Here is a 24,751-nt window from a genome sequence, read left to right on the forward strand (position 1 = left end):
GAAGCTGCCCTAGACACTCCAGACCACAGGAGTCAAACCTCCTCTGTGCCACAGAGCCCAGGGATGGGGGCACCCAGACAGAGAGAACCTGCCTTCAGGAGGTTCTCTGTGGAGTGGGGAGAAGAGGACATGAGCCATGCTGCCCCCACAGGAGTGGTGAGAGCAGCCAGGGAAAGCGAGGTGCAGGCACGCAGGGGAGCTGGAGAGGAGGGGGAGGACCTCGGGGGAGGTGGGCACGTGCCCGTTACCAGAGGGAGATGGCTTCTCATGGGGAGGCTGCCAACTGGGCTGGCTCTGAGGGTCAGCAGGCTTTTGATGGTCTCAGACAGGAGGGAGGGAGAGCTAGGTGGGGGAGGGGTGTGAGGAAGTGCAGAGGGTGTGCAGGGAAGCTGGGGACTCTGGTCAGGCAGGAGAGAAGGGGTATGAGAGGTGTAGCGGGCAGATGGCTGGAAAGCGGCTCAGGGCCAGGGTGTGGGGACCTTGACTGCCAACCCAGGCCTAGGGCGCTGGAGCTTTACCGGCCAGGGAGTGCCTGGGATTACTCTCTTTTCTCTCCCCTCCTCCCACTATTGGCAGAGAACACTTCCAGGCTGATAATGGGGTTTGAAGGGTTCCCCGCTTCTGTTCTCCTGCTTATGTTTGCACAGCACCCAGGAAGAGCGGGAATCCGCTGTATCCCGGCGCCACGCTTATGTGCATCTCAGGAAAGGAGCGTTGAGAGCTCGGGACGGTCTATAGCCCCTCTTCTTAAACGTGAACCTGCCTTGGTGTCTCACTGTAACCGATAGCATTCAGAGGAAATGCAGCGTGACCTCTAGGCCAGATTACAAAAGGCCACACAGCTTCTGCCTGGCTCTCTTGGGACACCCGTTTCCCAGAGGCCTCCTCTGAGGAGCTCTCTCTACAAGCCATGCCTGAGATGCCTGTACCATGTGGAGAGGCCACAGGCAGGGGCTCAGAACACAGTGTCGGGCTGAGCCAATCCTTCAGCCAGACCAGCCCAGGCGCCAGACAGAGGGAGGAGCCGCCAGTGGCTAGAGTCACCCCCAGACTTGGAGCAGAGAAGGGCTCCCCTGCTGGGCCCTTTCCATACTCCTGACCCACCCGATCCACGAACGTAACAAAACGGTTGTAGCTTTATGCCGCTAAGTGTGGGATGGTTTCTCACACAGCGTTTGGAACCGAAACAAGCTCGGTGGGCCCTTGCTTGGAACGTGGCACAAGGCAAGCAATTACTGAGCCAGGGCCGATGGAACGTGGGAATAGACGAAAACAACGGACAACCACAGAGCTCCTTTGGGCACAGAATTATGGAGCTCCTATAGCCAGGATAGGCTACATAATTTGCATAATTTTCCAGTGCAAAATGAACATGCAGCGCCCCTTGTTAAAAAATTAAGAATCTCAAGACGGCAACAGTAGAGCATCAAACCCAGGGTGAGGCCCTCCTACTTCCAGCCTCCCAAGCAAATGCCCAGGCCACACATGCATGAAGCCAGTCCTCCTGTCGCACCTGCTGCCTGCCTCCTCTGAGTCTTAGCCCTCCAGCCGCATCCTCATTTAACCTCTCTCTTCTGCTTCTTGACGCTGGGGCCTGAATGTTAGAGGCCCAGGGTCGGGCACAGACAAGAACTCACCAGTGTGTCAACTGAGAGGACCCAGTGTCCAGTGAAGTCGGAGCCAAAGGCAGAGAATCCAGGAACCCAGAGACCTAGGTTTAAGAGCCAGTGTTCTCTGAAGCTCCACTGACCCCCAAATATGATGGTGGAGAAGAAAAACAGCAAGAGCACTAGCAAGCACAGCTGTCAGTCACCCAGCACTTTCTGGGTGTAAGAGTTCTAAAATACATCTTTTTAAATCATGGGATAGATATAATTACTATCATCCCCACAGCAAACTTTGGGGACTTAGGTTCAGACACAGCCAGGCATCTGTCTAGGGTCACAGAGACAGCAAGGGTAGGGGCAGAATTTCAACCTGAGTCTCCCTGGTTTCAAAGCTTTGCTCCTCAAGTTCCCTCCTGCAGGTGCTGATGCAGCTGGGAGGTGCCCCCCCCCCAACTTGCAGAGCAGCAAGTCCTTCTGCAAGGGGCCAGAGGGACCAGGGAGCACCACCTGAGGCCGAGGCAGGGGACTGGCCTTCCCAGACCACCTGGCTGGGCCATCGAATTCCCAGCACCCAGGGTGAGGCCCTTGTTAAATTCCTTGGATTCAGCAATGTTGGGGGGGTGGGGTGGGCGGTGTGCCCTGAGCCTGCAGGCTCTCAGGGCTGGGGAAGAGGCCCCGCAGCCTGAGAGCTGATGGAAGAGGCACGCTGCATTTCAGTTCTTCCAGGACTGAGGATGGCCTTCACCAGGGTCAGCCTGGGGCAGTGACATCACACACACCTTTGCCTTTGGCGTCAGCGGGCAGGGGAGGAGGGAGTGAAGGGGGCCAGCAGGAGCACGGCTGCCTCTGTTGATGTCCCTGGGGAGGGAGGCCAGGCTGGGTGACTAGGAACAGCTGGTGAGCTCCAGGAGCAGGGAAGTGACCACCTGGAACCTTCACCAAACTTCCAGATGGGGGCTGGGAGAGGGAGGGCAGGGCAGGCAAGGGAGCTCTAGAGAACAGTGGGTGGGTGAGGGACCCTCAAAGGACAGGAAGCATGTTTGTGTTGCCAGGAGTGAAACTACACAGCAAAAATCAACTTTTCCTCTTGGGCAGAGTGCACTGGAATTAAGCCGCATGGAGCCAGAAGGCCCTGAAGCAGCATTGGCCCAACCATCTAGCTTTATAATGAGGACGATGGGGCCCCAGAGGCTCAGGGACACGCTCAGGTTACAAGACTCCGAGTGAGTCCTGGCTACATCAAAGCTCAGGCGGGAGGCTGGGATGACTTGCTGACATTTTCTGAGTGTCCCTGGCCAGGCTCGGCACCGAGTGGCTTCACCAACCATTCCACTGAACTCTCATGACAACCCTCCCAGGTAGGTTCCTGTCAGGGTACCTCCCCAGGTAAAAGAGGAGGAAGGAGGCCCAGCTCTGCGAGCTGGGATTACACACAGGCTGAAGGGCGGCCAGATGGGGGCCTTTAAGGCCGAAGATAATAAGAACCACAACTTAGGTCTGTAATCACTTACCAATTACATACACATCACTGCACTGGAGCCTCCCAACAGCCCAGCCAACGCAGGCCGGGCAGACACTATTTTCCTCACGTAATGGGAAGAAAACCAAATCCTGGAGAAGGAGTGAACAGTCCACAACTGAACAGCATTCAGGGCCCTGCCCAAGATGGTACCAGCCTCCCAAGGACTGGCTGGGAAGAGGGGCATGGAAGGGAGAGAGGAGCCATGCCTTTCAGCCCCCACAGGCCACTCTGTCTGCCTGGAGTTGAGGGGTGACACTCCAACCCTGGGCTGAGCAAACTGAGCTGGTCCTGGGCCCTGCACCTGCCCCATCAGGGCTGTTATGTACCTCTCCTTCTTGCTTTGATTCCTGCCTGGGGAAGAATCCTGTCTTGTCCGGCACTCCATCTTCTGCCCATCCTTGCTGTGCCCCACGCCCCTGGAGCAGGGAGGGAAGGCCTCTTGGAGTGCGGGAAGACCTGCCCTCCTGGCTGTTGCTCCTCCTCAGTGTCCCTCTCTCACTGCCCAGGGGACATGGAGCTAATAAATCTGGGGACACGAGCTCCATAGTGCAGGAGGCCAGGCTGGCTCCTTGCACATCCCGGGAACAGCTTCTGCCAGCTGTTTCCCAAATGCTGGCCATGGGCCACCAGGATGGAATAGGTAAGAGAATGTGGATGGGTTGATACAAGACTTCTCCACTATCAGAACAGCAGCCCAGTGGTTATGTTTGGGGTGGGCGCAATTCAGGAGAGACAGTTGAACCCACCCCCAACCCCCGCCGCCTCAGAGGAGCAGCACTCTACTTCCTTGCACATCACACCCCCACCACTGCATTCCAGCCACAGGGCCTTTGCACATGCTATTCCCTCTTTCTCCAATGTGCTTCTCTTCATTCGCTTACCTGTTAACGCCTACTCAATTGCCACTTCCTCAGGGAAGGCTTCCCTGACCCCAATCAAGTTCAGATGCCCTGTTACAGGTTTTCACAGCTCCCTGATCTCTCCATCACAGCAAGTAACACTTAATGTAAAGATTCACTTCTTAGTACTAACATCAGGTTTTCCCAAGAGACTATAAACTTCATGAGGGCAAGACTCACGTCACCATTGTATCCTCAGGGCCATGTGCCTGACACAGTGGTGGGTATTAAAAACACATTTGTTGAACGTTCAGATTGCTCTCCTACTGTCCAGCAGCACCCACAAACCCCACCAGGCCCCAGGTAGCCATCGGCCAGGATACAGGGCTGCCCGAAGCCCAGCAGAATCCTAGGAAGATACCCCACAGCCTTCCCACCCAATCCCTATTATCAGGTCAGGAGGCAGGATTGGAAGGAGAGAATCAGAGCAGCCTGGGGATATGAGAGGGAAAGAAACCATAGAACCTAGAGGATCGGGAGCCACCAGAATCATACAGGAACCTGCACACGCACACACATGCACACGTGTTATATACACATATCTGAGTGCACGTAGTTGCACACACACATAAAGGCACAGACACAAGGGCATGCCTGTGTGCGTGCACGCATACACACACACACCCCACAAGCAAACATACGTGGGTAAATGTGCCCCTACACACCCCTCCTCTATGTGGTCACCCTTCAGAGTTGGGGCTCAAGGTCAAGTCTTTGACCATTACATCCCTGCTCTTTCCCCTCCACCAGTGGAAACTCATTTGTCTATAACTGGGGGCTGTAAGGGCCTCAGAACCTGGGCTGAGGAAGGTCTGGGGAGCAGGGAGGTGAGAAAGGATGCCACCCGAGCTGGGATGCCCAGGTTGCAGGCGACGGCACCCTCCTATCCTGGCTTTCCCAGCTCCCTGGTGAACTGCTACCTTCCCCCAGGACAGGTGATGAGGCACAGAAATGGGGCCCTGCCATGGCGTGGGGTGGGGAAGCCCCTGGCAGCAGGCTCTGCCCTGGCCTTCGGTGCAAACTGAAACATTTTCCTTTTCTTCATAATTATTTTTTCTGACACAACTGCCCATGAAACGTTTTAATAACATCCCAGAAAAGGTCAGGGAGAAGGAATTTCACAGTCCCTGAGCAGATAGCTATAATTTCAGCCCCTCCTGGAGTAAAGGAGGTAGAGAGACTGGGCTAACCCTGGGTCTGAGTGGAGAAGGGCAGGGTGGGAGAGGCCAGGGCAGTGGGTGTTGCAGGTGTGGCCGTGAAACTTGCCCCCTGCTAGGAGCTCTGGAAGTACCTTGGGGAGACTGGGAGATGACGGTGAGTGGGGGTCACCAGGGGATGCTTTCACATCTGTCATTCACACCTAGCAGCCTTGGTGCCGGCGGGAGTGGTGGGGGGAATTCATGCCCATTCTGCAGATGGGAAATGAAGATTCTTAGAGGTAATACAGTTAGACCAGCACACAGAGAAGGCAGGGATGCAGGGCCCACTGTTTCACTTCAGGACCTGATCTCCTTCAGACACACAGCCCTGCTGCTAGAGCTTATCACTGGGTGAAACAGCCCCCTCAGAGCTGCACAATTTCACAAACCCTGGGGCTGAGGGTTTGATAGGAAGGTGGGCAGGGCTTGGACAGACACACTAAGGAACTAGAGGCTGCCCAGATGAGCCAGCCCTGGACGGAGACCCTCAGGTAGCCACAGAGGAGGCTGAACGCACCTGCTAAACATTGGGAGAGGGACTGGAAAAGGGGTCATAGGCAGCGGGCAGGGGTCCATGCAGGCCCAGGAACTGCTCCAGTGCTTGAGGAAACCCAGTTTGAGAAGCTGCTCTCCAGTGCCAACCCCAGATGGGATTGGGCTTCACACATCATCCTTGGCACCTGCAGCCGGCCATCAGCCAAGAGGTATGCCATTCCACACTTCACCCCCCACCCCCACCCTACATCCTAAGCTCCCCTCAACCCTTGCCAGGGCCACAGGAACCGGGGACTGCAAAGTGAGACCCTCTATCCCCAGCAAGAACGACACGAAGGAATTGCCGGCCACCCGCCAAGCCTGGGCTTCACATCCAAATTCTTTGCCATGTGGCTCCAGGCCCTGTGGGGGACAGGCTGCTTGGGTGTCCTTCATCCTGACATTGGAAGGTGGCTGGGGGGCTGAAGAGGCTCTCTTTGGGTCCAGAAGGCCAGAACCTCTGGCGCTTGCTCTCTGGCTGGGCCCCTTGAGGCTGCAGGAGGGCCCAAGGGGCCTCAGGCACCAGGTGACTGATTGCAATGAGCAACTTGGTGAAAGCTGGCAGAGCCATGGGCTGGGGAAGCAGGTGGGAGGAAAACAGCCGCAGCAGACTTACTGTTTACATCTGACGGCCTGCCAAGCTAAACATCTGTTTGAAATATTAATAACTGTCAGATGGGAAGGGCCTGGGGGCTCAAAACAGTTTCATACCATCTTTCTGTAGAGTAAACGCCCTATGGAGTAGGGGCCTGAGATCGGTGGGCAATCTCAATGCTTGGAGTGAGAATGGAGCCAGAGTGGAAGGACTCTGGGGGCCTCAGTGGGCAGGGAGGGGCAGCAGCGAGTTAAACTCCATAACGTTTATTGAGCACCTACTACGGGCAAGCCCCTGAGCTTGTGTAGCCCACATCTACCACTTTGGTCTGCTCAGCAACCCTCTTTGTTCTGATAATAGAAGCTGCTATAGAATATCCTGTCCCATTTTCAGCCCATATAATTTGTTTTTGGTTTTTTTTTTTTTGTGGTACGCGGGCCTCTCACCGTTGTGGCCTCTCCCGTTGTGGAGCACAGGCTCCAGACGCGCAGGCTCAGCGGCCATGGCTCACGGGCCCAGCTGCTGCAGCAAGTGGGATCTTCCTGGACCGGGGCACGAACCCGTGTCCCCTGAATCGGCAGGTGGACTCTCAACCACTGCGCCACCAGGGAAGCCCCAGCCCATATAATTTGAATGGAGTTGACCCAACCCCCTGTTCCACTAGGGGAGTATGACCCATCTCTGAAATATCAGAATTATGATGATTGGTTCCAGGGTGGCCCAATAAGCTGGGTCAATGAGAATCAGCTCTGGGACTTTGGCTGGAACTATTGAAAAGGAATATTTTTTCCCCCACTGGGGTTGATAAATTGGTGAGAAGTGAGCCTAAAGGTGCTGGTGTCCCTCTCTGCCAGTACAAAAAAGCAGAGCCCAGTGCTGAAGTCAGATTCCTGCTCAGCTGAATGCCTGGATACAGCCATGCCTGAAATCACTTACACTTTTGAGTTACATGAGCCAATCCTTTTTTGCTTGAGCCACTTGAAGGTTTCTATCCCTTGTGACCACGAGTACTAACGGACACAAATGGACACTGGCAGGAGTCCCCTGTCAAAGTCCCAGCCAAAGACAGCTGGGGATGTCCAGGCATCTTCAAGGAGCCCATTCTTCCCTAGTGTCTGTGCTCAGATAGAGAGGATCACCTTCCTGAGAGATGGCTGGCACTTGTCCCCATTAGAGGGCAGGTCCAGGGCTCCTGGCCCACCCAGGCTCAGTATCTCTCAGGGACAAGGCAGAAAACCAGAGTATCCTGGGCCCAACCTCATTCTTCCCCAGGTTGGTCCCTTTTCCACAGTGCTGCCCTGGCCAAGGAAGCCCATCCTGAAGAGTCCAGGTGCTCTAGTATACTAACATCACAGCCTCTGAGGGCTTGGGGGCACCCCGTTCCCTGACTGCTCAGACTCCTTGGATCCCTCTGGATGCCTCCTGATGGTCTACCCCAGAGCTCAGCTGCCCTGCAGGAGAGCGGAGACTCACCAGGACTGTCAGCACAGAGGTCCCCACGGTGACATTCTCATATAAGCTGACGTTGTACAGTGGCTGGCTGAAGATGGGCCGGTTGTCATTCTCGTTGATGAGGGTGATCTTCACCTTGGCGTAGCCCACGTGGTCAGGCACACTCTCATTGGCAAAGAGCTGGATGCGTAAAGCAGGGGCCAGGTGAGCTCTCACATGCTCCTGGAGCCCTCGTTCCCATGAGTCCCCCTGGGGCCTCTACCCATTCCAACCCAGAGCACCAGTCTGAGTCATTGCCCATCCCAGATGCATGCTACTGTGAATCCTTCCGTCAGTGCTCACAGGGTTAGGGTGGCCACAGAATCTGCTGGGAAGGAAGGGGCTAACGGGGGCCGTGCTGGCTGATGCTGGGCAGTAGAGTTTCCTGATGGGTTTCTGAGGCTCTGATGGTACCTAATGAAATTCCACTCAATTCTTGGACATTTCCTCATCCTCCTGGAAAAGAGGAGGCCCAGCCTAGCCCCTGCCATAACTCAGTGGGCTTCTCTGGGTCAGATCCATGAGGGAAGAATGGGGAGAGGTGGAAGGGGGGATTTAAGGGGACGGTGCCACCGCCCCCCTGAAATCCCCCACCCGGCCAAGGAGAGGGTGAGCGGGCCTTACGTCGAAGTCGTAACGGTCCACAGTCTCATAGTCCAGGGGGATGGCCACCCGGATGCGAACGTCCGCCTTCCCTTGGACGGAGGTGGGGGAGATGATGAAGTGGTGCGAGTTGTTCCCCACCAGGTACACCTCGAACATGCTGTTCAAGCCCTGAATCAAGATGGAGAAGAAATCAGTCAGAGCAGGCACTGGGGCTGAAGCAGGGCTTGTCTACCCCCCCCCCACTCCAAAGTGGCCTGGCCTCCCCTGGGCGATCCTGGCCTGGCTCCCTGACCCTTCTGCCCATGTCTAGGCCTTCTGGAAGTCTCCTCCAATTCTTTCTGCTTTCATCACCCCATCAGATGCCCACAATGTCCCTTGCAGAGGGTTTGGTTCATTTTCCATCTCCTGCTCCCTTCCTCTGCCCCAGTGGCCCCAACTGGAGAGGCATTTGCCAGCTGCAAGACCCGGCAGGGAGATGCAGGAAAGAAGAGGAAAGAGGGTCAGAAGGGAGGGGAGAGAAGCAAATAAGCATCCACGGTTGGCTTGGACAGGATAGGGCATGAGGGCCAGAGCAGGACACTGCTTCTCCTCCGTCATCCCTCTGGACCATGTCAGTCGGGGGAACACTGCCTTGCTTACACGGGGTGTGGGAACCACCCAGATGGCTGAGTGGCAAAGTGAACCCCCATGTGCCCGTCTCTGTGGCCAGCCGTGGTGGCTGGGAGGACACGGAATCCCAGATAGTGCAGAGACACCAGGACCTTCACTGGTTCTTCTACAGCCCAGCAGCCCGAGGCCATGGTTTCAGGTGGGGAGGCCTCACTCTAGGTCAGGTGCTTCTGATCATTCCAATCAGGGCCAGAGCTCACGGGGCCCTCAGATGCCACCTGGCTTGTCCTCACACAAAACGTGTGATCTCTCCCTCCATGCTACCCAAGTCTCCAGATGAGGAGGAGCTACTGCTGAAGGTGGGAGCCAGGGCTTACAGACTACCTGGAGACTGGTCTGCTCTGAAAGTGATTTGACCTCCTGCATGGGGGGAAATTACCCCCAGACTAGCCCCCTCCAACCTAGGTGGGTGGCCTGTGATTTGGAACTAACCAGTCAAGAGCCTCTCCCGAGCCTTGTTGAGATGCTCAGGGGGTTACAGACCTGGGCTCTCAGCGCCAGGAGGACACGTCCTCCTGCTCGGCCCGCATGACCCTCCCTCAGCCCAGACCCCGGTACAGCCCCTCTGGGCACATGTTCCTGTGGAACCAGGGGCTGGCAGGGAGGCACGCCTCTCTTCTTGGTTGCCCAGGGATGTTGAGGGGCTTCCTCCCAGAACCCATTCCTGCTGAGAGAGGGGCAGCCAGGCAACCTGGAAGCCTTTACACCATCAGAGAGGGGTGGTCCCAGCAAGGCTGGAAAGGACACCCTCAGCGAAGCCTGAGATTCACAAGATTCTGATGCCCTAGGAGCTGTCCCTTAGGTGCTCAGATACATTTGTGAAATAAATGCATGTTAACCCTCGGTCTCTTGAGGTTTTTCTACTTACAACTACAAACTGGCAAAATAAGGGCACTGCCAATTTTGGGATCCAGGCAAGCAGCGGGTCCTCCAGGGCCCCCAGCCCAGAGGGGTCCCGCGGATTGTGCAGGCAATGCTCTTCCAGCCCTGCTGGGCTGTGGAGTTTCCAAGTCTCCCTGGTGTGGAATCCATCCATCAGACCGAGAGGACCAATTAAATGCCCGAAGGGGCACTAATAGCCAAAGCCGGCAGCCTGTGACAGCGCCGAGCAGCTGACATCGACACCTCTCCCCCCCCGGACCTTAGCCCCGCCACAGGACCTGGGGCCCGAGAGGGTGGGCCGTCTGAGCCGTGCCCACAGCAGGTGGAGCGTGCCCCCCACTGAAGCTCCCTCCCCACTGTGCCCCGCATGCCTCCCAACCCCAGCCCTTCCCAGGCTCACTTACCAGGTTCTATCAGGGGAAGTCGGTCAGTCAAAGGGTATGGAGACAGAGAAGGAGCCGGGAAGGAGGAAGAAGGAACCAGAGAGAAAATGGTGAGATCCGAGGTCAGGGTAACAGAAGGGGGCCGAGCTGGACCCCAGGAGCACACCCAGCTCCGGAGGAACAGCTCCCTCTGCATCTGCTGGGCCACGTTCTCTGGGGTGCTGAGGAGGGGTGGGTGTGTGTGGGTGTGCACACACGTGCTGGGGTGTGGGGAGGTCTGTGCAGCCCCACATCCAGAGGAGAGGGAGGGACACAGGAAGAGGTACAGGGGCACAAAGCGTGAGGCGGGCAGGGGTTCCTGTATCCCTGAGCTCCCTCTGTCCTCACCCAGAGGGAGGTGGGGATGGTCAAAGGCTGGGAGAGGAGGGGCCACGTCCCTCTGTCCTACTCCCAGGAGCCTGGACAGGACCCCTGCAGGAAACGACCCCAAGCATTGTTATGTTTTAATTTTCCTAACATAGAAAATGTTAACGACTTGATAAACACAGACTCTGGAAAGTCTTCACATAGTTCATTCAAAAGTGTAAAGGGCACACAACCGACTCCCTTTCCCTGTTGCCCCTACCCTTTGAGAGCCTTCCCCAGAGACAACCATACCCCAATCCCTGGGTCTCTTTCCCCAGGAAATCCATGCATGTAAGAGCATTGTGTATCTACGCCTCCCCTCTTCGACACAAACAGTAGCATGCTCTACACACTGCTGTGTTGGATTTTTTCCACCTAAAACTATGTCCTGAAACTTGTTTCACAATTGTTCAGATAGCTGACGATACCAACAATAATCACACAGCAAACATTCACTGGATGCCTACTCTTTGCCAGACACAGTTCAGAATAACCACAGAATAACCTGTAGTTGCTGTTGGGAGCCCCTGGGGCAGGGCAAAGCCACATCAGAGCAGGCACACAGGAGGTGCTCAGATGCGATGGGGCTTCAGCAGCTTTTCCTCACGCGTTACTCTGTTCGATCCTCTTCCCATGGGCCACACGGTGGAGATGAAGGAATACTGGAGCTTGGAAACCCCTCCAGAGGAAATGGAATTCACAGAGGGTGGCGGCAGAGCTCTCAGGCTGGGGTGCCCTCCAGACGGAGGGAAACAGAGTCAGGGTCTGGTGCGGGCGTCCCCCAACTGCAGCTCCAGGGCACGGGGGGAACGTACTGGAGTTCCATCCAGCAATATGAGTGAGCTGAGCAAACCAAGGCTGCATCTAAGAGGACGCCAGCAGAGGAGGCTGCCCCAAGAGCGGTTGTGTTAGAAATGAAGGAAGGGAAAATGCACTGCAGGTGGAGGGAGTGGCTTTAAACACAAAGTTCTCGGGCCTTAGCGTGTATCAGAATCACCTGGAGGCTTGGTAAACTACAGACTGCTGTCCTCCCCCAGGAATATCTGATTCAGTAGGTCTGGGGTGGACCTGTGAATTTGCATTTCTAACAAGTTCCAGGTGATGCTGATACCACTGCTGGAGTGGAGAACGAATAATTGATGATGAGGCAGACAAGTGAGCTGATTACAAAGGTCCATGTACAGAAGCTGGGGAGATTGTTGGGGTATTGGGAGGCTTTGCAACTCTCCTACAGTCCCTCTGCAGGCGCCATCTGGAGGGCTCCAGCATGACATTGCTTCCGTGAGCAGTAGGGAGCCACTCTAGGCTCTGGAGCACAGGAACACTGGGGTTAAAAAAGGAAGGTGGGGGGCCTCCCTGGTGGCGCAAGTGGTTGAGAGTCCGCCTGCCGATGCAGGGGATACGGGTTCGTGACCCGGTCTGGGAGGATCCCATATGCCGCGGAGCGGCTGGGCCCGTGAGCCATGGCCGCTGAGCCTGCGCGTCCGGAGCCTGCGCGTCCGGAGCCTGTGCTCCGCAACGGGGGAGGCCGCAACAGTGAGAGGCCCGCATACCGCAAAAAAAAAAAAAAAAAAAAAAAAAAAAAAAAGGAAGGTGGGGCTTCCCTGGTGGCGCAGTGGTTGAGAGTCCGCCTGCCGATGCAGGGGACACGGGTTCGTGCCCCAGTCTGGGAGGATCCCACATGCTGCAGAGTGGCTAGGCCCATGAGCCATGGCCGCTGAGCCTGCGCGTCCGGAGCCTGTGCTCCGCAACGGGAGAGGCCACAAAGGTGAACTTGGCGGCCATGTGTGACTCACGCCAGCGCAGCCCTCCTTACCTGGCTGCATGTCAGAATTGCCAGTGGAGCTCGAAAAAGAAACTCAGATGCCTAGGGCCACTGTGTCAAAATCTCTCAGGGGTGGGGCCCAGGCAGCTGCATTTTTTGACACTCCCTAGGGAACCACGTTGCTCAGTCAGGGCTGGGAAGACATCAGCTGGGACAGGGAGGGCAGCTTGGAGGCACCCACGGGGATCCCAGAGGGTGAGCAGGGCAGAGGCAGAGTGGTAGTTCTCCACCCAGCCACACATCAAAACCACCTGGGGAGGGACTTCCCTGGTGGCACAGTGGTTAAGAATCCGCCTGCCAATGCAGGGGACACGGGTTCGAGCCCTAGGTGAGGGAAGATCCCACATGCCACGGAGCAACTAAGCCCGTGCGCCACAACTAGAGCCTGTGCTCCCCAACAAAAGAAGCCACCGCAATGAGAAGCCCGTGCACCACAACGAAAAGTAGCCCCCGCTCGACACAACTAGAGAAAGCCCGCGTGAAGCAATGAAGACCCAATGCATCTAAAACTAAATAGATTTACTAAAAAAAAAACCCCACCTGGGGCGCTTTAAAATACCCCCATGCCTAGGTTGCACCCCAGACCAAGGAAATTAGACTTGGGGTGGAGGAGACGAGACATCAGGATTTTATAACGCTCTTCAGGTTACTCGTTCTAATGTGCACCCAAGGATGAGAACTACTCGGGGACAGCCGTGGTTCCCTGAGTGTTCTACAGGAACGGGTAGCATCAGCATCACCTAGGAACTTGTTAGAAATGCACATTTGGCGGTCACACTCAGGTTTACCATATCAGAAACCCTGGGGGTGGGGCCCAGCACTGTTTTAACAAGCCCTCCAGGTGTTCTGATGCACGCTGAAGTTCGAGAATCCCCGGGACAGAGCAAAGCTGGGGGTGAGGGAGTGCGCAGGCAGAGGGACTGAGGGGACGCCTGGGAAGGTGGTGCTTGCTCAGTGCAGATGCAGGACAAGCACCTGGTCAGGCGGGAGCACTGAGTTTCTGACCTCCTCCCCACCCCAGGGCCTCTTGGCCCCTTCATATGAGATCTCTGGGTCTCAACGAGTGAGGTCAGCTCCCTTCTCGCTGATCTGCCGCCAGGGACTGGAAGTTCACTAGGCTTGACACTGTAGCTGTCAGGACCCCGCATATGGCTGTCCTGAGACCCCAGAGCCACCTCCGGCTAAATTCCCTCAAATGCTCAGCCTGCCCCTTTCAGAACCTGCCCAGAGGGCTAATTCCCGCTGGGACTTGGCTTGTGACTGTCAATCCCTCGGGATGTGTGTGTGGGATTATTACCCAGTTCGTTAAGTTGGTGCAAAACCCCTATTAACTGCAGCCCTCAGCCCAGAGCCTTCTAAAACAGCAGCTTCCATTTACCAAGCCTCTACCGTGTGCTTCCCATACCTTAACCAAAATTTTCACATCCTAGTGACGTCAGCATCAGTCCACCCTTTTTACAGAGAAGGAAACTGAGGCCAGAGAGGGTAACTTGTTCAAGATGCACAGCTGCCAGTGAAGGATTCAAACTCGGGTCAGTACTGACTCCTACAGGGTACAAGCTCTTCATCACCTCGCTCTCCTGTGTCGCCCCCTCTACAGAACGCTGCTCCTCATGTGTGCAAAGAACTGGCATCAGATGGCACTGGAAGACCCTTCCTACCTTCGCTAAATGCCAGGAACGAGGCCCAAGGGGCAAAGCGCGCCTCTGCCAAGATCAGGGAGGAAGGTGGAGGGGAGGGGAGCCCGGGCTGTAGGAGGGTGTGGCCCTGCTCCTGGGGTCCTGTGTCCTCCACGCCCTTGCTCCTTGCTCGCGCAGCCCGTTTGGGGGGGATCGGAGTGCGCGCTGCTTAGTGGGGCGGGGAGGGAGGGGGGAGGTGGGGAGAGGCAGGAGGTCCTCTTGGAGCTGTCGAGGGGCAATTTTGTTGGGAAAGGAGATAAAGAGGAACATCAAAAGGATCCCAGTGTGTGTGGAGAGGAGCCCAGTGGATTTAAATTCTCTTCCAGCCAGGAGAGGCGATGAGAAGGCTGATAGCCGGCAGCCGCGGGTCCCAGAGCCGAGCTGCAGCGCCGGCCCCTCCCCGCACCGGGCTGGGGAGCCGGCTGGCTGCCCATGGGGCTGCGAGAGTTTGGCTTTCTTTATTTATTGGAGGGGAGGGACGCATGAAATCACTCCTCACTACCCCGGCCCCGTGCAGCGAGCTACGCTTTGCTCCTGGTGACTGAAGTCTTGGTACCACTGTTCCCTACCCCGTGGAGGGCAGCACACCAGCACACCAGCCCCCCAGCCCAAGGTATCGGCCGCTGCCAGCAGGAGCTGCCTCCCCAGCCTCGACTCCCCAAAGCTCCCCTCCCACTCCTGGAAGTGGAGGGGTGGCCTTGAGGGCGGTCAAAGCAGACCTTGCCCGGCAAGGACGTTCCTGCCTAGCCTCTTTGCAGCTCCCACAGCCAATATTGGCTCCATGATTGACCCAGTGTTGTTTTTCAAGTATGTATTGAGAGGTTTTTATGTGCTGGGTCCTCTACAACTCTTAGCTCACCGAGTGCTCACAACAACCTGGCAGCGTCCTGGGTGGCATTCACACTGGTTAACAGCTGCCATATGCAGGGCCCTTCCCTCCTCTTGGGGAGCAGATTCCACCCTGTCAGGCCATTAGGCTTGCTTGGAGGTGTCCTGGGTGCTCTCAGAGCCTGCACCTGACTTCTCTCTGGATATGGCTTCCCCCAGTCATCCCCTGCGGTCTCGGGCCACTGGCACTTCCCTCTGTAGATGACCTGGTCCCCCAAAGGGAGGAAGGCCTAACCCAGCCCCCAGACTCCTTCCCTGGATGTGAGACCTGCAGGTGCCTTCCTCATCCTGCTGACTCTTGCCTGGTTCTCCCCACCCTGAGGCACCTCCCTGCTGATGGTGGCACCAGTTTGCCCCTTAGAGATGCTCATCTCCCTCCACTGTTGGTCAGGGTAGTGGCCGGGTTGGTGACCCAGTGGTGTAATGCAGTGGAGAGAATGGGGTTCAGGGTTGGGAAACAGGCTCTGCTGCTTCCTAGCTGTGTGACCTTGGGCAACGCACTTCCACTCCTGGAGCCTCAATTTCTTCATCTGTGAAGTGGGGAGAATAAAGCATACCCTACAGGACTAAGCAGCAGTGTTGTCCCTTTGCTTCACCAGGTTTTGGTGCGTGACTTGTGGGTTATGTTCTCTTGCCTAAGACAGGAGGCTCCCTGATGGCAGGAGCCTTGTGTGTGTTTTTCCTTTGTACCCAAATGCTAGGGGACCCTCACTCCACCCTATGAACCACGATGTGCCCTGGAGGGGACCTTAATTCCTTTCAATAGAAGAGGAAGGACCAGGGTCACGTGCATGTCACGTGCATGTAGAGGGGACTAGGGACTCTGCAGTGTTGTGAACCAAGACGAAGAAGGCCCAGGGACCCTCAGAGAGCTCTGTGAGCTGGTGGGACACCCTTAGCTCAAGGTGGGAATGGGGCTGGGGACCTGGAGTGTGGAGATGGGCCCACAGAGTCAGTGCCACCCTCGCAGAAGCCCTGTCCAAAATTCAGGCCAGCCAGGGAAGAGCCCTCTGACCAGTGATTCCAAGGTGTGAGGCCCTAAGCTTCAGTGGTGGCTAAAAGCACAGGCTTTGGAGTTAGACCTGAGTCCAGATGCGGGTACTACCCTTTCCAGCTGTGTGATTTTTGCACAGTTTTATCTCCTTGAACCTCAACTTCCTCACCTGCAAAATGGGGAGAATGAAGCCTACCTGATAGGGCTACTGTGGGAGAGCAGCAAAATATTAGTAAAGTGCTTGGGATGGAGTAAATGCTCACTAAAGGAGAGTGGTTATTAGTGTTCTGGAAGGGAGGGGAGGGAGGGAGGTACCCCTGGGGAGGGGCTGATTTCTAGACCTCGGCTTGGCCAGGAATGAGAGGGGCAGGCAGAGAAGGACAAAGGCTCGGATGTGTGCAGGGGTGAGGGGACCCCCCCATCCTGGGCAGGGGGCCCTAGGCCTCCTTCCCTCTTCCACTGTGCCCTGTTGGTCTAATCCATGCTATTGAACAGCAGAAAATCAAAGTCCACGGAAGATGTATTTTTCATCACTCCTTTGTCCATCCTTTCACTTAACTAACTCCAGTCAGACATGCCCAAGTGAACTTGGCAGGGGGCCGGCCTCTCCTCACCCCTTCACTTCAAAACTTGCTGCTTCTTCCCCAGCCCCACACTTAAGGGGGGGCACCAAGTTGCTCGGGCCCCGCCTGCCTGCCCAGGGCAGCTGTCCCACACCCACTGCGCAGGCTGCCCACTGTGAAGTTGGAGTCCAGGGGACAATGGGGAGAAGCCCTGCACTATCATTGCCTCCATCTCCTGACTCCGCCTCAGTCCCCAGGGACCTTCCAAGCTTCAGAGTCTGGGAGAGGTATGCTGGCACGTCCCCAATCATTTCTGGGTGAACGGCCACCTCTGTCTCCTTGTGTTCCTCCCACCCCCTCCAGTTACTGGGCACGGCGTCCCAACGCCGGAGACCCAGCAAAGCCCATGTCACATGGTGGTAGCTCAGCTCTGCTGTGTCTTCTCCTTCTGCATCCCAGGCTTGCCTGGCTCAGAGCCTCAGCTTCTCCACCCTGGGAGTGGGCCAACTCTCAGGCCTGAATCAGAGGTGGTGGGCACTGCCCCTGGTTGACCAACTGTCCCAGTCGGCCTGGGCCTGGGAGGGTTCCCAGGATGCAGCAGGGTGAAGGTCAGCCCTCATTTCAGGTTCTCAGTCCACCTACACCCCCTTCCCAAGCTCCTCTGTGGTTTAGACCCTTGAACAGTGTGAGCCTGAGGTCAGGAACCAGGGATCTGAGGTTTTCTCTGGATCTGCCATTCCTCTCTGGGGCAGGACCTTTTATCTCTCTGGGCCTCAGTTCCCTGATCTGCAAAATGGGAAGCGTGGACTGGGTGATGCTCTAAGGGCCCGTTAACACCTGCTGTGCTCTTTCAAACTGCTTTTCGCACTTGCTCTGTCCACTCCTCTCTCCGAGCCTTTTCTGATCCTTCTCTCTCTCCCCTTCCCTCCCTCTCCGTCTTTTCTCTCTTCTCCTTTTGATTGTATCCCTCTTCTCCCTTTGCTTGTATCCCTCTTCTCCCTGTTTTCTTGCCCCTCCCCTCTCCCCTTTCCCTTTTCCTTTTCTCCCTCCTTTACCTTCTACCTCCAACTCTTCCTCCCTCCCTCCTCCTCCTCCCCCCATCACCCTTCCTCTGCTTCCCCCTCCTCCAACCCTCTCTCTGGCAGACCTGGCCCTCCTCTCCCCAGGTTATCTGTTGAATTCCACACACGCCTGCACAGACAGGATCAATCCGAGGCTGCCTTGCCTTCAGCTTATCTCTGCTCCAAATAATTGATTTTCCCTCTTTAAGAGTAATTTGTTGGTGAATTCCCATGTATTGCAAAAACCCCTGTGAAATCTAATTCAATCCTATTGGCAGCTGGAACTTTGGAGAAAGAATACTAGAGAGCTGTCAGTTCCATCACTAGCAGATGTGTGTATTATTCATCTACAGAAGAGATCCAGAGGTGGGCAGGTGCTCCTCACCTGCACATGCACACCTCCCTCCCTCCCTCTCTCCCTCTCTCCCTCCCTCCCTCTCTTCCTCCAGAGGCATCCGGTCTGTCAGCCCCGCAGTCAGCCCCAGCTCTTCTGGGAAATGAATTACAATGTGCATTGGGTACATGCATTAAGGTAAATGAGGGACAGGTGCTTTCAAATTGTTTTCCTAATTTGCAGCCCATTACCCTAGTGCACTATGGGGATCTCACCCAGCCACACCTGACAGCTTGTTTCTTTCCTTGCCCCTCTCCCCACCCCTTCTGTCCCTGGGTGCCGAGTCCCAACTCCAGGGACCCAGCAAAGCCCATGTCAAGCAGGGGTAGGTCAGCTCTGCTGTCTCTTTCTCTTCTGTGTTCCAGGCCCGTCTGGTTCAGAGCCTTGGAGTGGGCCCCCTCTCAAGCCTGCATCATTGATGATGGGTACTGCCCCTGGTTGACCAGCTGTCCCAGTTTGCCTGAGACTGAGAGGGTTCCTGAGATGTGGGTTTAAAGTGTTAAAACCTTGGCAATCTCAGGCATATTAGGATAATAGGTCCCCAACTCTACGATGAGAGTCTGAGAGCCCAGCAGCGGCCGGCTGGCACCACTGTCCAGGTGTGGAGGTCATGCGCTGGGTGTGGAAGACAAGGAGTCTAAGCATCTAGTTCCAACCACACCAGCCCCTGTGTCCCACAGGTGCTCCCCAAACTCTGAGCTGACTTTGGAGGTTCAAACCCCCAAGTAGCTCATACACAGGAGCTGGTCCTTACCAATGAGGAGGGTGCACAGCTGACTAGAAGCTCTTGCTCAGCCTTGGTTACCATGGCTCTGGGTGGGTTCCGTCTGGGGGTCACAGGTGCCATCTATGTCCACTAGATACAGCAAAGCTAACTGTACCCACCCCTAGAGATGGAACCAGTCACTCTGGCCTCATTTCTATGCCCCAAGCAAATAGCCATTTCATCCAAATCTTTAGGCTACCCTGGACTTCTAGGGACCTGAGCAATCAGCCCAGTGGGTACTTACTGAAACAAAGTGGCTTCAGGGGGTACCTGTCAGGAGGGCTAGGCTCCCCTTAATAGTGCCCGTGGGTGTGGCTGAAGGGCAAGCTTTATGTGGAAAGCCCAGGGCTCAAAGGGACCTTTCCAGGCCCACAAATGCAGAGACTGCTGCCCAGGCCAGAGGTACTGGACTGGTACCTCCACGAGCAAAGGGCAGAGGGACCATGTGAGATTCATGAGGCCCGAGCTCTTAATTCCAGAAAAATATGCTCCACCCCACAAGATCCCAAGGGAGCCAGGCCATGGCCCCCTCATCCTTTCCTCCCTCTCTCCTGCATGGAACCCTGTTTGAAGGCACCTGTCCTAAGTGGAAAGCTTAAGGATTTCTTCCTTGTGGCCCGGCCTCCCAGCACGGGTGGCCACTTTTCTAACATTAAAGTCTGCCATTCTGGTCAGAATCTGCCAACTTGGACGTCACCCTCACACCTGGCTTCAATCCCTTTTCTCACTCCACTGGCAAACTCTGCACCGGAGTTTTGGCTGGGGTTGGGGCAGTGGGCGAAAGAAGTGTACTCAGAGCTGCAGGGAGGAGAGGCCAAAATGCAGGAAGAAAGGGTGTGCATCCCAGTCTGCCCCAAGGCCAGAATCTTCCTGCCCCTCCCTCCGGGGGCCCCTTCTGCAGAAGAGCACAAGGCCTGAGGGGCAGGACCACAGCAGGAGGACAGGGAGCCTCGCTGGGCTGGCGGAGCGGGTGTCCAGCCTCTGCTTGCTGGCTGGGCCCTCTAGGGGCCTCGGCCTCGGAGCAGGGAGGGGCAGGGTGCAGAGCTGGGAGTGGGTCTTGCACTGAGCGGCCGCCTGGCTCTGTCCATTTACCATGCTAAAACTATTTCCCTGTTCCCACAGAGAGAGAAGTGTGGCAAGGCAAAGAAATCTACACGCCTTATGGAAATCAGGAGGGAGACTCTGCCTGCCTGCGCTAATCACACCACTTTATATTCCTCTGCCTCTCCAAGAGCGAGTCCACCTTCCCTATGCCTCTGGGTGGCAGGGAGGGGGCAGAGAGGGATCCCATTGCCTCAAGAGGCTTGGTGGAGAGGGGGCAGGTAGAACTCAAGACTATTTAGAGGCCATGAACCTGGGTGTCCTGGGAGCCAGAGGGGAGTGGGTGATTTCACCTCCTTCCTGCTCCTAGCCCTCTGCTGAGTGGAGCTGCCCAGACTTGGGGTCCCTTCCCTGAGAACAAAGGCACCACAAATGCCCTAAGGAAAGGGTCCTAGGCTGGGACGGGGCACTAGGCTCCAGGCAGATGGGTGACCATGCCTGATGACAGTGTCACTCAGCTGCCCTTGGGCATCCCGATGTCAAACCAGGGCACAGCTGCCCAGGTTTGCAAAGAGCCCTGCCTACATGACCCATGCCACGCCTTCCCAGGCACACAGGTATTGGCCACATAGTAACTGTGGTTAAGCAGACAAAGCAATACAGGCATGAATGAATTACCTGCATGTATGTACCTGTGAATGTGTGGGTGTGAGAAAAAATCAGAAGATAAGAGACGGTGGGAAGGGGGGCAAGAGAGGGATGATCTGATTCAAAGAAAAGCTAACAAAGATAAACAGAGAGAGACTCGGAGAGAGAACAGGCAAGGGTGGTAGAGGGCATTCAGATGAAGAACTAAGTTGAGGGAAAGATGAAACCAGGAGCCTGGCCATGCCCAGCAGAGTGGTGGCAGATGGTGACAGCTGCCATCTTTTCCTCCATCTAGCCACTTCCCTCACCTGCCCTTTTGAGCTTCTGCCACTTCCACCTCTGGGATTGCAAACCCTAGCCTCACTCCAACCCTCATCTTTTTCACGGACCCCACATCCAGCCCTTGCCCATTTGTGCTATCTGCCCTCACCCTGTCCTCTTTCTCCTTCTGTCCAGATTAATCAACCTAAAGCACATCTCTGAGGGTATCACTCATACTCAAGAACTGTCGATGGCTCCTGACTGCCTGCTGAATTAGGTTCAAACTCATTGTGGCATTCATGGCCCTACAGCCTACCCTTCTCCCTTATAGGAGGGTGGTATTATATATTTGTTGAATTAAATGACAGTGGAGAGAAGGATGGTGCTATCTGAGCATAAAAGTCCATCAGTGGTGCTATTTATGCTGGTACCTTTCACGTCATCTTTTTTGGGGGGATGCGGGGGGAAAGGTCTTCAATAATATAAATTTTTAGAAATTTTACAATTAACACGCAGTGAAATTGACATTTGGGGGTATACAGTTCTATGCATTTTAGAATATATAGCTTTCCTAAAAGCTATATGTAGCTTTCCCCCATCACAAACAGGACGCAGAACAGGTCCACCCCCACCCCAAACTCCCTTGTGCTATCCCTTTCCAGTCACCCCTCTCTTACCCCTAACCCCTAGTAACCACTGATGGGTTCTTTGTCACTAGAGTTTTGTCTTTTGAGAATGTCATAGAAGCACACAGGATGTCTGTCGCCTTTGAGACTGGCTGCCTTCACTCAGCAGAATGCCTTTCAGATCCATTCGACTCTCACTTCACCTTTGTGGTCTGCTTATTTAAGCACAGTCCCGTTCCTATAGGATGAGTTAGCATATCTGCATGGACTGCAGAGCTAGGGAAGGAAAGTCCCGCATCCCTCTAAGGGCTGGGCCAAGCCGGTGTACTAGGGAGGGCTTCGAAGGTGGGTGGGAGAAGAGGGTTAAGTGGATTTGAAAAAAAAAACAAAAAAAAAACAAAACAAAAAAAAGCCTGGTGGACCTGCTCAGTAAATGTCAGTGGATGTGGACCTTCCCTAATGAGGGTAATTAAGAGTCCTTATGTTGAGAACAGAAAAGTAAATACAGATACGTATGTTAACTGGGGACTACTGATAGATGTTCAGGCAGCTGCCTCCTCGACTCCTCACCACTGTCTCAGTCGTTCTCCTGTCCTTCAGTGCTCCCTCTTGGCCCTCCGCCTCCCTCAGGGGTGGCTCCTTCTCAGTGTCTTTGCTGGTTCATCCTCATCTCCCCTAACATGAACATTGAGGTGCCCTCAGCCCCAGCCCTGCTCTCTGCTCTTACCCACACCCCTTTCCTTGGGTGAGCCTGGTTAGACCCACAGCTTTAACTACAATCCAGACACTGGCAACGCTACCATTTTCCCCTCCAGCCTGGACCCACATAGTGTGGCTGGAGCCTCCTTGGCTCGAGAGGCTCCTGTCAGATTTCTAGGATCTCGGAGAGCCAGCTGAGGTCATGCTGGTGGCTTGAGATAGGCCACAGTAGGAGTATGTACACCATAGAGATCACCAGGTGCTACATGTTAGGGTCCTTCAACCCCAGAGCCACTTGTTGAGCATTTACCAGCCCACCCCCTCTGGCTTCCCGGCATTTCCACTTGAATGTCTAATGAGCATGTCAAACCTAACATGTTGAAAGCTAAGCTACAGATTCCACCTTCCCCTCACCAAAGCTACTGCTTCACTATCTCAGGAAGTAAGAACTCCAGTTTCCTAACTGCTCAAGTCAAACAGCTCGTGCAGTCATCCTCAAGGACCCCCATCACCCCAGCAAATCCTCTCCCTTCAAAACACGCCCAGGAGGTGACCACTCCCCACCCCTGCACACACCTCTCTGCCTACTTACTGCCCTCGCCTCCTAGGAATGGTCCTGCCCTGCATTGTCTATGAACCCAGGCAGCCAGTGCATCCTTAAAGTCTTTTAATTGAGATAAAATTCATCATTTTAGCCATCTTAATGTGTACGATTCAGTGGTTTTGCGTGTATTCACCACGTTGTACAACCACCACCTGTATCTAGTTCTAAAACATTTTTGTCATCCCCAAAGGAAATCCTGTACCACGAGCAGTCCCTCCTCATTCCCTTTCCCTCCAGCCCCTGCGACCACTCATGTGCCTTCTGTCTCTATGGATCTGCCTGTTCTGGACATTTAATGTAAATGGAATCACCCGCTATGTGGCTTTTTGTGTCTGGCTTCTTTCACCTAGCATCCTGCTTTCTAGGTTCATGTGTGTTGCACCATGGATCAGAACTTCATTACTATAACAGTTGAATAATATTCTACTGTATGGAGATAGCACATTTGTTTATCTACTCATCAGGTGGTGGGCATTTGGGTTGTTTCCAGAGACTGTCCTTTTGAAACTTTGGTCCTATCAAGTGCCTTGTTCCCTGCTCACTATCTTCCTGCTTTCGAAAGCAGAGCCTCAAAAACAGCCAGACCTGTCTGCCCTCCCCCAGCCCACGGGCCTCCTCGTGGCTTCCTCGACGTGCAGGCACACTCCTGCCTCAGAGCCACCACGCTGGCTGCTCCCTCTGCCTGGAATGCTCTTCCTCCAAATAGCCACACAGCTCACCCGCCACTTCACTGAGGTCTCTCCTCAAACGTCATCTTATTGGAGAGACTTCCTCTAACCCCTTCCCCTCCCAAGCATGCCCTTAGGCCCATCACTCTGCTTTATATTTTCTCCATGGCTCTCATCACCACTTGACATAATATACATCGATTTGTTTCTTTAGCCTTCCACTGCTGGCACATACACTGCCCGAGGGCTGGACTTCGGCTGTGTGTTCACTTACGAACAGTGCCTAGAAGAGCACGTGGCATGCAGTAGGTGCTCAACAAATACCTGCTGAATAAATGAACGAACGACTGATTCCCGCCTCCCACGCAATGCAAGAGTCCCTCTAGGGCATCTCTTTCCTCCTGCCCCCGGCCTGCTCCCCTGCGTGTTTCACTAGCTGCTCGCTGTGTATCGCTGGCCCTGCTCTGTGACCTCACGTGGAAGGTTCCTCTCTGAACTCGCTGTGCTCAAGTGAGAAGAGCAGAGGTACCTTCTGCCTGTTGACACTAGGCTCAGGGCCCTCGTCAGGACAAAGGAGAGGGAAATACACTCTGCTCTGCACCGAAACATCCTTCTAACTTGGGATGTAAACCTATGACAACACTGATCTCGAAGACTTCTCTCACTCCCAATTCCTTTTTCAAATTCAATGGAGAAGCTAAGGTCTGGAGAGGAAGGAGGAAACATCTGCCCTAGGCCTTCACGGACAGAATGACAACACAGCCATGAAACCTTGCCTTGCATCGAATGCCTCCTACCCACCTCCCGGCCCATCCCTGCACCATTCTCCCCGCTCAGGGGACAGAGGCCGCAGGAGCCCAGAAAAGCAGGGGAAGAGGCTCCCCGGCCTCCTCAGTGGCCGGCCCTCCCCGTGGCTGCTCTGCAGGGCTCTGCGCTCCCTGTGCCTTGCTGATGAGGATGTTTCACAGCCCATGGTCATGGTGACAGGGTGGGATACACAGGCACAGCTTCAAGACGGGGATGAACAAGACACACCACCAGTTGCTGTTGGGGCCGTGACAGCGGGTGGCAAATGGGGCAGGTGGGGGAGTGTGGGAGTTAGAAACCACGTTCTAGGGTGAGGCTGGGCTCACCAGGGCCCATGGTGAAGGGGCACCAGAGTGGGCATGACCCAGCCAAGAGGCGATGGAGAGAGCATGAAGTTTGTTAGTTCTGTTTATGATCCGGGTGGGGGTCTCCAGG

The 24,751-nt window shown here is 55.3% G+C and overlaps 1 protein-coding gene across 1 annotated transcript in view; it reads right to left on the reverse strand.

Annotated features, from left to right (window-relative positions):
- Positions 1–24,751, reverse strand: part of CDH23 (cadherin related 23) — a 408,054-nt gene that overhangs the window by 197,538 nt on the left and 185,765 nt on the right. Inside the window, exons 11-13 of the mRNA XM_060092078.1 lie at positions 10,409–10,414; positions 8,472–8,621; positions 7,830–7,988 (exon numbers count right to left, since the gene is read on the reverse strand). Coding sequence (XP_059948061.1) covers positions 7,830–7,988; positions 8,472–8,621; positions 10,409–10,414 — 315 coding nt within the window. The remainder of the gene's footprint in view (positions 1–7,829; positions 7,989–8,471; positions 8,622–10,408; positions 10,415–24,751) is intronic.

Source organism: Mesoplodon densirostris, chromosome 1, assembly GCF_025265405.1.
Source record: "Mesoplodon densirostris isolate mMesDen1 chromosome 1, mMesDen1 primary haplotype, whole genome shotgun sequence".
Classification (NCBI taxonomy): Eukaryota; Metazoa; Chordata; class Mammalia; order Artiodactyla; family Ziphiidae; genus Mesoplodon; species Mesoplodon densirostris.